Source organism: Aureobasidium melanogenum (genome assembly GCF_000721775.1).
Source record: "Aureobasidium melanogenum CBS 110374 unplaced genomic scaffold scaffold_1, whole genome shotgun sequence".
NCBI classification, from domain to species: Eukaryota; Fungi; Ascomycota; class Dothideomycetes; order Dothideales; family Saccotheciaceae; genus Aureobasidium; species Aureobasidium melanogenum.
Genome location: NW_024470053.1, coordinates 1,513,169 through 1,527,499, shown reverse-complemented (window position 1 = coordinate 1,527,499; position 14,331 = coordinate 1,513,169). Strand labels below are relative to the sequence as shown.

At 51.7% G+C, this 14,331-nt stretch overlaps 8 protein-coding genes across 8 annotated transcripts; 4 read left to right on the top strand and 4 right to left on the bottom strand.

Moving 5' to 3' along the window:
* Positions 1 to 224: 224 nt before the first annotated feature.
* M437DRAFT_80208 (putative transcription initiation factor subunit) lies at positions 225 to 1,277 on the bottom strand (the record flags this gene model as incomplete). Its single annotated transcript, XM_041027309.1, has 7 exons — positions 225 to 322; positions 373 to 496; positions 548 to 658; positions 719 to 873; positions 953 to 1,107; positions 1,176 to 1,216; positions 1,269 to 1,277. 7 exons carry the CDS (start codon positions 1,275 to 1,277, stop codon positions 225 to 227), a joined length of 693 nt encoding a protein of 230 aa, XP_040884587.1.
* A 612-nt stretch (positions 1,278 to 1,889) lies between these two features.
* M437DRAFT_37633 (uncharacterized protein) lies at positions 1,890 to 2,417 on the bottom strand (the record flags this gene model as incomplete). The annotated part of the gene is made up of 2 exons (XM_041019670.1): positions 1,890 to 1,963; positions 2,021 to 2,417. Coding segments are annotated over 2 exons (471 nt in total), but the record flags the coding sequence as incomplete, so codon positions are not given.
* Positions 2,418 to 3,116: 699 nt separating this feature from the next.
* On the top strand, positions 3,117 to 5,172 carry M437DRAFT_80206 (uncharacterized protein; the record flags this gene model as incomplete). Its single annotated transcript, XM_041027308.1, has 2 exons — positions 3,117 to 3,415; positions 3,471 to 5,172. The coding sequence occupies 2 exons, from the start codon at positions 3,117 to 3,119 to the stop codon at positions 5,170 to 5,172; spliced, it is 2,001 nt and encodes a 666-aa protein (XP_040884585.1).
* A 206-nt stretch (positions 5,173 to 5,378) lies between these two features.
* M437DRAFT_17964 (chalcone isomerase) lies at positions 5,379 to 6,212 on the bottom strand (the record flags this gene model as incomplete). Its single annotated transcript, XM_041018924.1, has 1 exon — positions 5,379 to 6,212. A coding segment is annotated over one exon (834 nt), but the record flags the coding sequence as incomplete, so codon positions are not given.
* A 1,024-nt stretch (positions 6,213 to 7,236) lies between these two features.
* Positions 7,237 to 7,668, top strand: M437DRAFT_71369 (glutaredoxin; the record flags this gene model as incomplete). Its single annotated transcript, XM_041025664.1, has 3 exons — positions 7,237 to 7,288; positions 7,343 to 7,441; positions 7,508 to 7,668. The coding sequence occupies 3 exons, from the start codon at positions 7,237 to 7,239 to the stop codon at positions 7,666 to 7,668; spliced, it is 312 nt and encodes a 103-aa protein (XP_040884583.1).
* Positions 7,669 to 8,739: 1,071 nt separating this feature from the next.
* Positions 8,740 to 10,374, top strand: M437DRAFT_71368 (Pkinase-domain-containing protein; the record flags this gene model as incomplete). The annotated part of the gene is made up of 3 exons (XM_041025663.1): positions 8,740 to 9,456; positions 9,508 to 10,187; positions 10,245 to 10,374. The coding sequence occupies 3 exons, from the start codon at positions 8,740 to 8,742 to the stop codon at positions 10,372 to 10,374; spliced, it is 1,527 nt and encodes a 508-aa protein (XP_040884582.1).
* Positions 10,375 to 11,020: 646 nt separating this feature from the next.
* On the bottom strand, positions 11,021 to 12,212 carry M437DRAFT_38067 (mannose 6-phosphate receptor domain-containing protein; the record flags this gene model as incomplete). The annotated part of the gene is made up of 3 exons (XM_041019765.1): positions 11,021 to 11,191; positions 11,251 to 11,788; positions 11,845 to 12,212. 3 exons carry the CDS (start codon positions 12,210 to 12,212, stop codon positions 11,021 to 11,023), a joined length of 1,077 nt encoding a protein of 358 aa, XP_040884581.1.
* A 334-nt stretch (positions 12,213 to 12,546) lies between these two features.
* On the top strand, positions 12,547 to 14,016 carry M437DRAFT_71366 (Delta(14)-sterol reductase-like protein; the record flags this gene model as incomplete). Its single annotated transcript, XM_041025662.1, has 2 exons — positions 12,547 to 12,590; positions 12,642 to 14,016. The coding sequence occupies 2 exons, from the start codon at positions 12,547 to 12,549 to the stop codon at positions 14,014 to 14,016; spliced, it is 1,419 nt and encodes a 472-aa protein (XP_040884580.1).
* Between the last annotated feature and the right edge of the window lie 315 nt (positions 14,017 to 14,331).

The window sequence follows — 14,331 nt, the reverse complement described above, 5'->3', positions numbered from 1 at the left end:
GTTTCCGATGGGTATCGATTATGTTGTCGTCAAACGCCCTCCTCAATCCTCGCTGCTGAGTCTGCACTCCCTCCTACCATTCCTCCGACCTTCGTGTTCATGCCCCTGATGAGGGGTCGATACGTATGTGTGGTCTAGGTAGCAAAAATTCCACTCTTCGACAGGCACTGACTTGTCCTGGGTGGATCAAAGCAATTGCGAAAGCTCAAACTTCATCGTCATGATCAAAAGTCTGCGATGTTGACTTTCTGGTTCACAAAGTCCCACAGCATCTTGATGAGCTGATCAGGGAGTGTGTAGAGATCGACATGGAACTCGCCATCTGCATCGCTTGTTAGTGTCGGGCAACAAAGAAACGTATGGGATACTCACTCTCGACGTCGTTCTTGGTGTATGTTTCTTCGGTCTTGTTGTCGTGCACCAGCTGGACGACGTGCAGGAGATCGTCTTCGCCGAGTCGCTCAAGACCCTCTGCCAGCTTCTCCATATCGACTTGCTGTTTTGATGGTCAGTCATAATCGAAATCTGGATTGACAGAACAACACACAGTCTTGGAAGCCTTCTTTCTCTTCTCAGGCTTAGCAGCACCATTGGCATCGCCGACAGGACCGGACTCTCTTAGTCTGTCAACAAGCTCAGGCTTGGGGTTGCGGAAAGTCTAGGAGGAAGCGATTAGCTCTGAGACGAGCATCGGAGTATAAGTATAGGACGAGCATACAAACTGCTGAATGCTCTCATAGCGTTCTTGCTGGAAGTTCAAGTCGTGGAAGATGGTCTGCTCGCCCTTGGGCTGAGAAAAGGGAGTGAGGACGATGGACATGTCGAATTCACCCCATCCTTGTTCCTGAATTCTGAAGGGGGCTTGCTTGAGACCTGCAACATACGATCGTATCAATATCTTTCTCTTTCTAGTAGGAATATCGCAAGTCAAGTCAGAGTGGGAAGGGCGTACTCTGGTTGGCACGCTTGCCGAAGGATTCGTGCAGGCGGTAGGTGACCTTCTCGAAACAGGTGGCAGGTAGTTGTTCGTCATTGGGGCCGACTACGTAGACTTCGATGCTCCATTCGCGCATGGGGAAGCCCTCGACTTCTGAGGGGACATCAGGCCTTTAGAAGGAAAGTATTTGTTAGAGCTTGAACCATCGAATACATTGAGAGGGTATGAAGTGGCTCACAAGACGTGCTGCTCAGTGACGAGCTTGATCTGGCGTTTGATCTGTATGCGCGTCAGTATATCGATGGGCTAGCATGAGCGGGAGTATGCGCACGTCAGGCATGGTGAGACGTCGGTGGGGTCTGTAAGCAGCAAGAGCGTCGACGCGACAAAGTAATTATATAGCTCTCTAGAATGTCAGCACCAAAGGCACGAGCGACAAGGATGTTGTATGTAATAAGAAGCACCCTCTGCTGCTTTTGCGCCGTCGCCGACGCGACAGGTGAGCGTGTCGGGCGGTTTGCGGGGAAACGCCCAATATCCTTCTGACCGCCTTTGGCAGAATGACGACTGTCACCCCTGTTTCACTACATATTGTCATTCACACATGCAAGCCGAAAAGAGAGTGTGGGGTGAGATTCGGAAAAGGTAGATACATTAACCATCATGTGCTCTATCTAGATGAAGGCGCTAAAGAGACTTGGGAAACATTCATCATCATCTCAAGCCGTCACCAAGAGGACAGGGAATATGGGGAGGGGGATACAGTGCCGAACGCCCAGAATGCTGAATGCAGAATGCGTCTCCGGTGTCTTCGTCAGGTATGCATGGTGAAGTGGATGAGGAAGGTATTGCATGTGCATGGGATATGGGGGGTTTGGGATTCTGGGCCTGGCTACTGCTTGGTGGTGTGCACAAATGGCGGCGTCGTTATGCTGGTGCTGGAGTGACAAGTCTAGTCAGACTTGTTGAAGAGAGCCTCGTTCTCCTGCTGGGCCTTGATGAAAGCCTCCTTGAACAGGTTGGCGTCTGTAGATATGTCAGCATCCATGTCTTTGGCTGGAGGACTTGTAGCGTTCAACTTACTCTCGCTGTTGCCGAAACGAATGGCAAGAGTCTGAGCCTCAGGCTCACCCTCAGAAACATCGGCCGAAGCGTTCCAGACCCACGAGCGGTCGCTGCCGACGTTGGGAGAGAGCTTCATGTCGGGAACAACGTAGTGGTTGGCGCAGACCTTCAGGGTCTTGTCACGGCGCATGACAAGTCTGGTTCTGCCGTTCTCCTTGTGCTTGAGGAGACGAACCTCACCGGTACCACGCTCCTTCCACTCTCTGCTGTCACGGTCGAACTTGAAGAGCTTGGCGCGCATCTTGAAGGTCTGCTCCTCGCTCTCCTCGTGTGTCTTGGTGTCGACTTTCTCGGTAAGGTGAACAACGGGCTCGAAGTGGACGTCAGGCTCCTTCTCGTCGGCCTCGTCCTCCTGTTACATTTGTATCAGCATTTGTGTGGTTCTTTGGGCAGTGCGCATCGTCTCACATCGTCAGCGGCCTTTGCGGCGGTAGCCTTGGAGCTTCCGCTGGGCTCATCGGCACCCTCATCCTTCTCTTCGGCCTTCTCCTTCTTGGGACCACCACCGAACATGCTGAAAACGTTGTCCTTGACGGCTGAGGCGGCAGCAGCGGCGGTCTCAGTGGCTTGCTCGGTGACAGTCTTGGTCTCGTCAGTCTTGGAAGCGTCGGCGGCGACGTCCTGGGGCTTGTTCTCGGCTTCAGACATGGTGAAGGTGTGAAGTGATGTGATGGAGTTGTGTAGTGATTGTGCCTTGGGCTGGCAAGAGATGTTCAAACAGATTGTTTAGAAAGCCAGCGGGGCAAGCACAGAAGATTGATGATTTCCTTGGCCAAGAACCTAAAACAAGCCCTCTTTGTTCCGCAACCGTTGCCAACGCCTTTCCCCTGTCGCAATCAATGTGATGAATCCAAGATCCTCCTGCGTCACTGCCCACCGGCTGTATGATTTCCGACGCGTCCGTATGAGGCCGCAATAACTTTCTACATAGTTTGCCTGTTTCAATCGCAATCGTTGCTCGGCCTTTTCTCCCGTCCTATCGTCCCTTTGGTCAACACCATGATTACTCCCTGTTCTTCACAATAAGCTGGTCTCCGTCAGATTGTTAACCAATATGGCTCCCTCTTCATCCGTGGGCTCCGATGTCTTCGCTGTGCTTGCTTTACTGTCCATTTCAGTAATTGTGGTCCTCCTCCTTCGATATTACCTTCCCTTACGGGCAACCCCCGCTTACCTTCTGATCCCTGTCTTCTTGGCTCTGGCTCTCCCATCGTCCATAGTCTTTCTGGTTCCCATCGACTTAGCCTCATCTTCTGGAACCGATACCGATGGACAAAGAGGCATATGGCTTCCCGATAATGTCATGCTGGTAGCTTGGAGGCTAGCATACTGGCTTACCTTTTGCTTGACATGGTCCTTTAACCCCTCATCCATCCTGATTATTACCCAGCTAACACATCTGGCGTAGGTTTGTACTTCCTCTACTCGGCGAATACTGCGATTCTGGTTACAGAGAACCAAAAGACCGCTTCATCTACTCCCTCCGATCCAATGCACGCTATCAACTCATTACACTATCCCTTGGAACCGCTGGTGCTGTCTACTTCTTTTGGCAGAACCGCCATGATGATACTACGACGAGAGCCACAACACTCAAAGCACTGGTAATGGCCATGGCATATGCGTACGGTCTGGTGCTAGCCATCTATCTTATGGGTCACGGACTTGTCGCCATCCCACGTCGTCTGATCAGGGATGCTAGCGTCAGTGCCAGATTGAAGAGGCTTCAGAGCCATGCGCCAGGTATACATGACAAGCTGGACGAGGCTATCGAGGACCTACACCAGGTTGAGACCCAGGTCCTTCAGCTACGTCAGCGCAAAAATACAATGTCTAGGGACTTGCAAGATTGGGTGGAAGAACTTTACGATATGTCCAGTCTGCCTGAATCTCGCCCGCCTGGCACTTATGCCTCTGTACCTGCACCTCCTCCCGTGGTAACGGAGAGATATCTGGCAGAACTATCTCGAAAAGTAAAACGCGCCCGGCACAAGCGCGCACGCTTCACTGGCGAATGGAATCATCTTGTCAGGCAGGCTGCTAGATTACAGTCGCTCCTCGATTTGTCGTCATCACAACGTCCGAAAGCAGCAAACATGCGCTATCATCTCCAGGTTCATGTCTTGCCTGCTCTTCGTGTTATTGCAGGAATCTTCCTTGCATGTGCATCTGTCGTCTTGCTCTGGTCAGAAGTAGTGCACGAGATGGATTCGAAGCTCTCGTTAGTTGGCATGAGTGTTGTCCATCATCCCTCAAGCTCTCGTGGGCAGATTGGTTTCGCTGGTCAGATGATCTCAGCTGCGTGGTTGCTGTACATGTGTGCCGCAGCCTTGTACTCCGTCACAGAAGTCAAGGTCTGGGGCAATCGTGCGCTTGTACGCCGTCAGACATATGCCGAGAGTGCATGTTGGTACAGCTTGCAGGTGGCCAAGCTCACGGTCCCTCTAAGTTTCAACTTCATCACGATGATCGATCCAACAATCAGCGAGGGTACCACCTTCTTCCGATTCCTTGGGCGCTTGATCAACCTCACTCCGGTGATTGGTAACTTTTCGGCTTATTTCCCGATTGTTGTTCTGATACCTGTCGTTGCAACACTTTTCAACCTCTATGGCAAGGTCAAGAATGTTGTCGGCTTTGGTGTACTCGAAGACGAACATGACGAGCCAGGAGCAGGTACTTGGCGCGAGGGTCGTATTCTCATCGAACGCGAGCTCCAAGCCGACGGATCACAACTAAATTTGGCATCTTCCAGTCTGTTGTCATCAGCTGAACCATCGCCACGCCACAGTGCCGACCTCAACCGACCATCCCGAATGAACAACAATACCCGTGCTTCTGCGGCAAGAAGAGCTGCTGCGAGAATGCCTGACGAGGATGAAGATACAAGTGAAAGAGCTTTCTTCCAGGATGTTGGTCAGCGCATGCGCAATACCTTCGATACAGTGGGAACGCCAGCCTGGCTCCGAGAAATTGGGGAGGGTTTTAAGAAACCTAGATGGATGGGCGGGAACAACAATGAAGGTGCTCAAAGCTCCAGTGATGGTGGCAACTTCTTCGGAAAGCTGTTTGGCGGTAGCAGCAGCAACGATGGCAACATCAGGTTGTAGTTTTAGACTGTGATTTCATGTTTTCATTTTAGCAAGGCGTTGGGGTTATATCGGTCATGGAACGTTAAGTTCCTGCTCTCTTCTGCAAATGCCTCTAAAAGATCCGCATAGCAGGAATACCTCTTGAGAAATAACGAACATGTTGAGAAACCAATATGCTGTTGGTCATTGAAGTGTAGATATATACAATACACAAATGTCTAAACGACCATCGTTTCGACTGACCCGACAGGACGACCAGCGAATCCTACAAAGCCATCAACCACGGCCTTTCTCGTCGGTTCCGAGCTGACGTTCTTTCCGGCTAGATAGCCCATCCAGATCAGCCTGCTGATTCTGGGGTCCTCAACCTTGCCTACTCTCTCGATGCCAGTGCCCTTGGCCGGATCTTCAAACAGTACTTCCATGGATCCAGGAGCATCTCTCAACATGAGGACTACAGAGCCCTTGGGTGTACGGCCGCCACTGAACATGCCCTTAAAGTCGCGCATGGCGTCGCCGAAAGACTCATTCTCATAGTCTGAGGTGGCGATTGCAGGATTCTGTTGCTTGACTCTGTTGATTTCGGTGGTAGCGCGCTTGATTCCGTTGACCCAGCCATCGCGTAGGTGAGCAAAGTCGGTGTTCTTGGAGGGGACGACGCGCCAGGCAGAACGGATGCCTTCTTCACGCAGCATCTGCTCCCAGATCTCGACACTGGTGTCGGGGTCGAGCATGCGTTGCTTGAGGCTATCCTTCTCGCCGGGTACAAGGGTAGAAGCGGTGGGGTTGATGAGGTGGATGAGGCGAGCTTGCAGAGTTGAAACATCCTGAGTACGGACATAGAGACCCATGACATAGACTTCGATGGACAAAAAGGAGACAGTGCGGATACCAAGACCGACCAAGGTGTATTCCTCTTGGTTTTGCACATTGCCAGGGTTGACACGCGAGTTGGGTTGTGCTGTCTCTGACCTGGCAGTCTTGGAGCCGGGAATAGGCAAGAAGATCTTACGGGGAAAGTAGGGGACGCTGCCACTGCCTGTCTTTACCAGGTCCAGCTCTTGTTCACCCTCGGCTACAATTCTCTTGTCCTCGCCAGCACCAATGATATGTACGTGGCGGCCCTGGAAGTCTTCTGAGCCTGGACCAGCATCTAGTTGGGCCTTCTTCTTGTTGGCACTCTTTTCCAGTTCATCCAGATCAATGTTGTAAAGCGTGAGGGCAAGACCACCAACACTCATAAGCAGACCGACGGCGGCGAATCGCATACGCTGCATGGCATTTGAACGTTTTGCTTCGAACTCGCGACGAGCAGCAAGTTCGTCCAGCGGGTTGATCGGACGAGCTTCTACATCTTCAGAGTCGACAGCTTGGTGCTGATCGAGGAAAGAAGGAGCCTTTGCCGAAAGAGTTGAGCCAGTTGCACGAGCTGCGGGATTGCTGTATCTCGACGAGTAGCGAGTTTGCGCCAAGGGCGACTGGAGACGCGGAGGTTGGAGCATGCATCTCGATCTGGCCGAGAGCAGTCGCATCGCTGACCGACAAGGGGTAGCCATTGTACTGCTGGACATGGTTGTGATATTCAAGGTCAGGTGTGTTTCAACATGGCAATAATCTCATGATGGCATCCAGTCCCGCCAAGCCAGCTCGAGCGAGAGCTTCCAAGGGTCCGCCTTTCTTCATCCTGTCCGCCGAAATATGCATCTGTAAGTATCCATGTGCGCATTCTGACTGTATATCTCGAGAAATATGCTTCATATCACTTTTCTAGATTCACCTTACTCTCACCTAGATTCTCGGGCAGATCAAGTGGCTTTGTAACAAAGGATAGATCATGATCGCGATAGATGTCGGCGGCTTCTAGAATTATGAATTCGGAGTCAAGCAACGTCATATTTTGCCCGAGCAACAAGTGCCCGCTTTGTAAGCTCTCTCATTCCAATAAAGCAAGCCAAAGCCAAATACCCCTCCCGTATACAAACCATCAATTCTACTACTAAAACTACGACTTCGGTCTCTCACAAGTCGCCCACCATTAACTTCGTACGAAGCTTCTTCACACGCGCGACCAGTCCCGCCAGCATGTCGTCAGCAAAGACCAAGGCACAGAACATCATCGACCAGAACGGCGTTGGTATGCTCTGTTGACAGCCTTTGTGGCGGAGGCCTGCTTGCTGACTCCTCACAGCCGTCTTCTCCAAGTCGTACTGCCCTTACTGCAAGGCCACCAAGGAGCTGTTGTCCAAGTCCGGCGCCAAGTTCTACGCTCTTGAACTCGACCAGATCGGTAAGTCGCCTGCCTGTTGTGTCAGCATATTCATGAGAAGCAAGCGCTGACCTTCCGTCTGTACAGATGACGGCGCCGACATTCAGAACGCTCTTGCCGAGATGACCAGCCAGCGCAGCGTGCCCAACATTTTCATCAACAAGGAGCACATTGGCGGCAACTCCGATATCCAGGCTCTCAAGAAGGACGACCTCAAGAGCAAGCTCACTGCTGCCAACGCTTTGTAAACTTATAACATTGGAGCCATGATGATATCACGATAGATACCAAGCGCAAATACATACATGCGTTACCCTGTAAAGCTTGACTGCTGAGACCCAACATGTGCTTATGTCCACAATGACCGAGGCACGAGCATGCAACAGCACGCCCTATGGCTCGGGAAAAACATGTTGCACTGCTGCCCCTAGATGTACAAAGATACGGTGGGTGATCGCCCAACTTTCTGACATTTGAAACATGGGTGGAGGTAAATAATCACACGGTAGTATGCAGCTTGTGCCTCCATGGCACATAATAAGCCAGAGAGAGCACGTAGCTGATCGCGATAGGCGGCTAGCGCGGACGAGATGCTGACGACGACCTGACCGACAGATGTTGGTCAGAGAAGAACAGCTGAATGCATTAAATGGGGGTCAATGTGCCCGACAGAGATGAAAGCGCACATGCTGCAGAGCATTTTGCAGAATAATAGGTGCATGCGCGATAGGTGAATTGCATGAATGGAAACACGCCATTGGGGCTGCCCGCAGTGGCCGGCGGTAAAAGATGGGATTGGCTGCACACCAGGTCTGCGCCTCTATATTGACGAGAGACCGGTCAGCGAGTTATTGAAACCTCTTTTGCTCAGTTCATCTTTAGATTTGTCTTGCGTTTGCCTACAGCCACTGTTGGAGAGAAGGTAGTAGACCTTGTAAACATCTAGTAAGTCGTCCCTCGGCGGCAGGATGATGCGTTGGCTTCGGGGCCCCCATGTCGTAGCTTCCATCCTTGAGTACCTGCCAAGTCTTGAATTGAACTGACTCGATCCGCTGGTCAAGTCGAAACACTCCTCTGGAATCTACACGTCCTCGGTTGTCATTGTGAACATACAACAAGCCGCTCAATACCTCGTCCGGGCTTCGTTACTTCAGAACCCCCCGCCGCGCGTCACTTCCACCATCCTCTCTGCAACCTAGGAAACTTCCTCATAGCCCAATCAGCGTTACCTGCCCGTCGTGGCCGACCACCAAGATCCTCCGTCTACGCCTCCGTCGTCCTCGTCGGGTGTCTTGCGACCGCCCGTCGATTCGGTCGACATGGCCTCGCCAGCACCACTCCTGAGACCGCCCATCCCCGGCAGTAGGAACACGAGCGTCTCACGCACACCTAAGCTCGGCCTGGCCATACCACCTTCGCCCAATGCTAGACCCCTCAACCCCACTAGCAACTCACACGCCGTACCGCCTCTACAAATACCGCCTCGCCAGGCGCCTCCAAAGCTGAGTCTGGCTACACCCATGGGAAGTCATGGAATCCCTCAAGAAACTGCTCGGGCTACAAGAGGAAAACTGCCTCCACTTCAAGTCACTGGGCTCTCGACCGGTCAGGGCTGTGGCAGCAGTGATGATAGTGCTCGTTCGAGATCCAACAGCAATGGTGCGAGCAATAACTATTCTACCTCTACCACCGCTTCCTCTTACTCGGCTTCACTGGCCGGACTGATTGGCGGGCAATCCAACTCCCAAGATCCTCTTTCTGCTGCTGGCTCGTTATATTCGGCATCGTCCGCTGGCGGACTTGGTGGTGCTGCTATGGAAAGAGATGGCAGCATGCAGGGAGCACTATTACCAGATCTGGAGAAGCTGAGCTTGGAAAAAGGAAGAGCGCTCGATGTTGAGGATTTGGACGATGCTGGCTGGAAAGTGGCTGCTAGGGAGAACAGGATTGTCGAGCTCGGGAGCCTGGGTGAAGGTGCAGGAGGTGCTGTCAACAGGTGTATACTCAAAGGTGGAAAGACAGTTTTCGCACTAAAGGTTAGCATGTTGGTTGCAAAATGATGTACAGACAGCTGACCACTTGCACAGATCATCACGACAGACCCTAATCCGGACGTCAAGAAACAGATTGTACGCGAGCTCTCATTCAACAAAAACTGTGCCTCTTCGCACATCTGCCGCTACTATGGCGCTTTCATCGACGAAACCCACGGCACCATCGGTATCTCTATGGAATACTGCGAAGGTGGTTCTCTGGACTCGGTCTACCGCGAAGTCAAGAAATTGGGAGGTCGCACAGGCGAAAAGGTCTTGGGTAAAGTGGCTGAGGGTGTGCTCAATGGACTCACCTATCTGCACAGTCACCGCATCATTCACCGCGACATCAAGCCGTCTAATATCCTGCTCACCCGATCTGGTGAGGTCAAACTTTGTGACTTTGGTGTATCTGGAGAATTCGGCACCAAAGGTGACGCAAACACATTCATCGGAACATCATATTACATGGCACCGGAACGTATTACTGGTCAAAGCTACACGATTACTTCCGATGTGTGGAGTCTGGGTGTTACCCTACTTGAGGTAGCGCAGCACAGATTTCCCTTCCCAGCTGACGGAACGGAGGAGGAGATGCAACCTAGAGCCGGACTTATCGATCTCCTGACCTACATCGTCTCCCAGCCTATTCCGAAGCTCAAAGACGAGATCGATACCCCTGACGGACAGGACATCCGATGGAGCGAGAACTTCAAATACTTCATCGAGTGCTGGTAAGTTTATGATTTCTGTTCTACATGTGCAAATCGAGCTGACTCAGGACGATGTAGTCTGGAAAAAGAGCCCAACCGACGTGCAACACCCTGGCGGATGCTGGAACATCCATGGATGTTGGAGATCAAATCCAAGCGAGTCAACATGGCTGCGTTCCTCAAAAGAGTATGGGATTGGTCAGACTAAAGAAAAGAAAGCATACAAAAAGTTTCCGACATTGCGAGAAAAGAGAGGCAGGCATTAGGCAAACAAGTGATTCGGCTTGGGTTTGCTATCGCATACTAATTCATTGCAGTCTTTTTGAGAATCCTGTCGGTTGACTTCATCCGAGATCTCTGTTTGTTGTCATCTCTCTTTTTGTTGTTACTGATTTCGTTTGCATTGGGACGGCGCTGAACATCTTCCTCCATTTCATCTTCACGAGCGCGTTATCTTTGCTTTTAAGAAGGGTTTTCCTTGATTCATTGCACAAATTCCCCCCTGCAGAAACAGCGAGTACTCTCATTTTAATATCCAGGCTATATAAACCACAATTCATCGAATCTTTGAGGACACACACGAGTTCCGGCAATGCTTTGCAATCAGCTTTCTGAAAACCATGGGTACGCACAAATAGGAACATATAGACACTCAGATGATGATGTCGGATCATTTCATTTCATTTCAAAAGATTTCGTCTCTATCCAAAAGAACCCAAACCAGAAACAAGAAAGGTGAAAACGCCATCATCGTATTCATTTTGAGTCGTCTCTTGAGACAGCTTAGAGGTGGAAGGGCAACAGAAAAAGAATGCTACAAAGGGTCAAGGAGCCGTAAGGAGACGAGAACATGTCTAGTCTTCCCATTCCTCGTCGAGTTGGTCGATCAATCTGTTCTCGTCGTCCGAGTTTGAACGACCGCGTCTTCCGGCGCTGGAGCCGTTGAAGTTGTTGCCTACTCGGCTGTAGCCCTTGCGTCCTGGCAAGAAGCGTGCGCATGAGGAGAAGAGAATGATGAACATGTCCTGTCAAGTAATCATCAGTTATGGCTATATCACGACAGGTAAATGAGTTGGAAGCTTACCGAGACGAAACTAGCAATACCGGCCCAGAGCGAGTAGTTTGGCAACTGCCTCCAGCCTCTTTGGTGCATGACGGTGCGCTGGTATACGCAACCACCGACAACGTATACTATGACGGCAATCAAGGCGATGACACCGAAAACGCCGCTGGGACCGAGTTGCTGCTTAGCAACCTCGATACCTCCACAGGCTGCCGAGGAGCGGGCCTCGAAGATATAGGTGCAGCTATCGGGAGAGGCAACAAAGGAAACGGTGTTGAGGGGAGCCAGAGGGTCTGTGTTGCAGAGCAGAGAGATGATTGTGTTCTTGCGACGGGTCAGGTGGGTCGAGGGCTCCTTGCTGCCTCCCTTTCTGCTCCCCTTGTCGTCTCCATCGTCTTTGTGTTTGCGGTCCTTGTCATCTCGGTCATCGTCATCATCGTCGTCGCCGATAATTCCTCGTGGGCTGAGGGAGGATGTGGGAGGGTCCGGGCATGGCGAACCATCGGTATAATTCAGGACGAGTTTGCGGCCACGGAAGATGGGCTCGGAGCTTTGTTGGCTATTGAGAAGCAGTTAGCGGCCTGTAACATAATGATCCTGGGGAAAGCAAATTACCCTATGCTGTATGTCTTTCCGTCCAACATGTAGAAAGCGCTGACATTCTGCCACCTCGCCTCATCAACACCAACGACATTGGTCAGATTCTCGACTACTGGACCGCAGAAGTTGAGAGTAAAGTTGGCGCCATAGTCGTAGCCACGCGCAGACCAAGACTCGTTTCGGGCATCTTTACTCGCTTTCTTGGGGTCCTCGGGCAGAAGGACGTGTATGGGGTTGAGGTCGAAGAAGGCGCCAGATGTTGGGGAGCGGATGGTACAGGGAACGTGGTTCTCCTTCTTCGCCTTGGAGTCGTCGGAAGCAGCGGCACCGAGTGTGAGTGGCAGACTGTATGCCAGCAGATGGTACCAGATGGATGAATGCATGGTCGGGTATCAGCTGTCGAGTGTGCGTAAAAATATGATCTTGAACTGCAACACAGTTGTACAGGGCTTAAAGGATGCGTACCTCGACAAGCCACGCCCAGGCATCATCCAGCCGCCGGCCGGGACCCGGATTTTAGATCGAGACACGCCCATCATTTCTGGGGTTCGGATCAATCTGCCGAGGGCTGGCTGATCGATGGCCCTAAGGAAATCGTACCATGTCATTGTCATTAAATTCAATCGAGCCCGTGTCATTGTCCAATCTCTATCTTGATGTTTTGACCTTCCACCATTCCTCCTTCTCACCTTTCCGCCCCACAATCTTCACCTATCAATGGCTGCAAAAGCTCAAGCTCACGGCTACGAGTTTGGCGGCCCGTAAGTTCTCTCGTCAATTCTCCTGAAGGAAAACGCTAACACCTTCACCAGTCTGGGCGCCATTGGTATCTCGTTCGGCCTGCCCCTCGTCTGTTACCTATTCGCCTTCCTTTGCAACGATGTTTCTGGATGTCCTCCACCATCATTGACCGCTCCGTCCACCGTCACACTCGACACACTCAAGCAAGAAGTTGGCTGGCCTGGCGTCGCTGGTCTCCTCAACACCCAATCACTTGTCGCAACCCTTGGCTACTACACTCTCAGTCTTGCCCTTCAAGCCTTCCTGCCCGCTCATGAAGTTCAAGGCACTGTCTTGGTCTCTGGTGGCCGATTGACCTACCGCTTTAATGCCTTCGCCTCGGCCATGTTCATCCTCGCCATCGCCGCTGCTGGCACCTTCCTCCAGGGCGCCAACTTCCCTGTCTGGACCTTCATCAACGACAACTACGTCCAGCTCCTGACCACAAACATCCTCATCAGCTACTTCCTTGCAACCTTCTGCTACGTTCGCTCCTTCTCCGTCAAGCCCAAGGACCCCAACAACCGCGAGCTCGCCCAGGGAGGCGCCACTGGCAACATGATTTACGATTGGTTCATTGGGAGAGAGCTTAACCCTCGTGTACAAATCCCCATCTTTGGCGAAGTCGACATCAAGGCTTTCATGGAGTTGAGACCTGGTCTTCTCGGCTGGATCCTGCTTGACTTGGCCTTTGCTGCTCGACAGTACGGCACCTACGGCACTGTGACTGATTCCATGTACATTGTTGTCGGCACTCAGGCCTGGTACGTCCTCGATGCCCTGTGGAACGAGCCCGCCATCATGACTACCATGGACATTACTACCGATGGCTTTGGCTGCATGCTTGCCTTTGGCGACCTCGTCTGGGTTCCTTTCATCTACAGCATTCAAGCTCGCTACCTCTCGATCCACGCCGTTCACCTCGGCTGGGCCAAGGTTGCCTTCATCATGGCCGTTCAGCTCACAGGCTACTACATCTTCCGCTCCAGCAACGGCGAGAAGAACAAGTTCAGAACCAACCCTAACCACCCCGATGTGAAGCATCTCGAGTACATCGAAACTGCCCGTGGAACCCGCCTTTTGACCTCTGGCTGGTGGGGAACTGCCCGTCACATCAACTACCTCGGCGATTGGGTCATGTCATGGGCCTACTGTCTTCCTACCTGGCTCTCTGGTTATGTCGTGCACACTGCTGCTCTCACTGGTGACAAGATTATCAGCCAGGGACCCAACGGCGAGATGGCTGGCTGGGGTACACCTATTACTTACTTTTACATGCTCTACTTTGCTGTCCTGCTCATTCACCGCGAGCGCAGAGATGACGCTCATTGCCGTGCTAAGTATGGCAACGACTGGAACCGCTACTGCGCCATTGTCAGATGGAAGATCTTGCCAGGTGTTTACTAGATCTTTCTGTTCCCTGGGAGACTAAATGGACAATACACGAGATAGCTTCTGCTCACGCATAACATTTGGGACATTTTCTAGAACATTGCTTCGAAATCTGAACAAACTATCCAATGATGCCTATGACCCTTTCTGCTTCGGTAGAATGACCTGAAGGACTGTATCTAGGAAGACCTGCACTTGTGAAATTACTGACTATTGTCACATTGAAGTTGTAGGAGTGCACAACACTCCGTAAAAAGAGTCAGGTCTGCGTATAGAAACGTTCTAGGGTATGTCCCATGACAATCAAGCTGTTTTGATATGTTTCAAGTG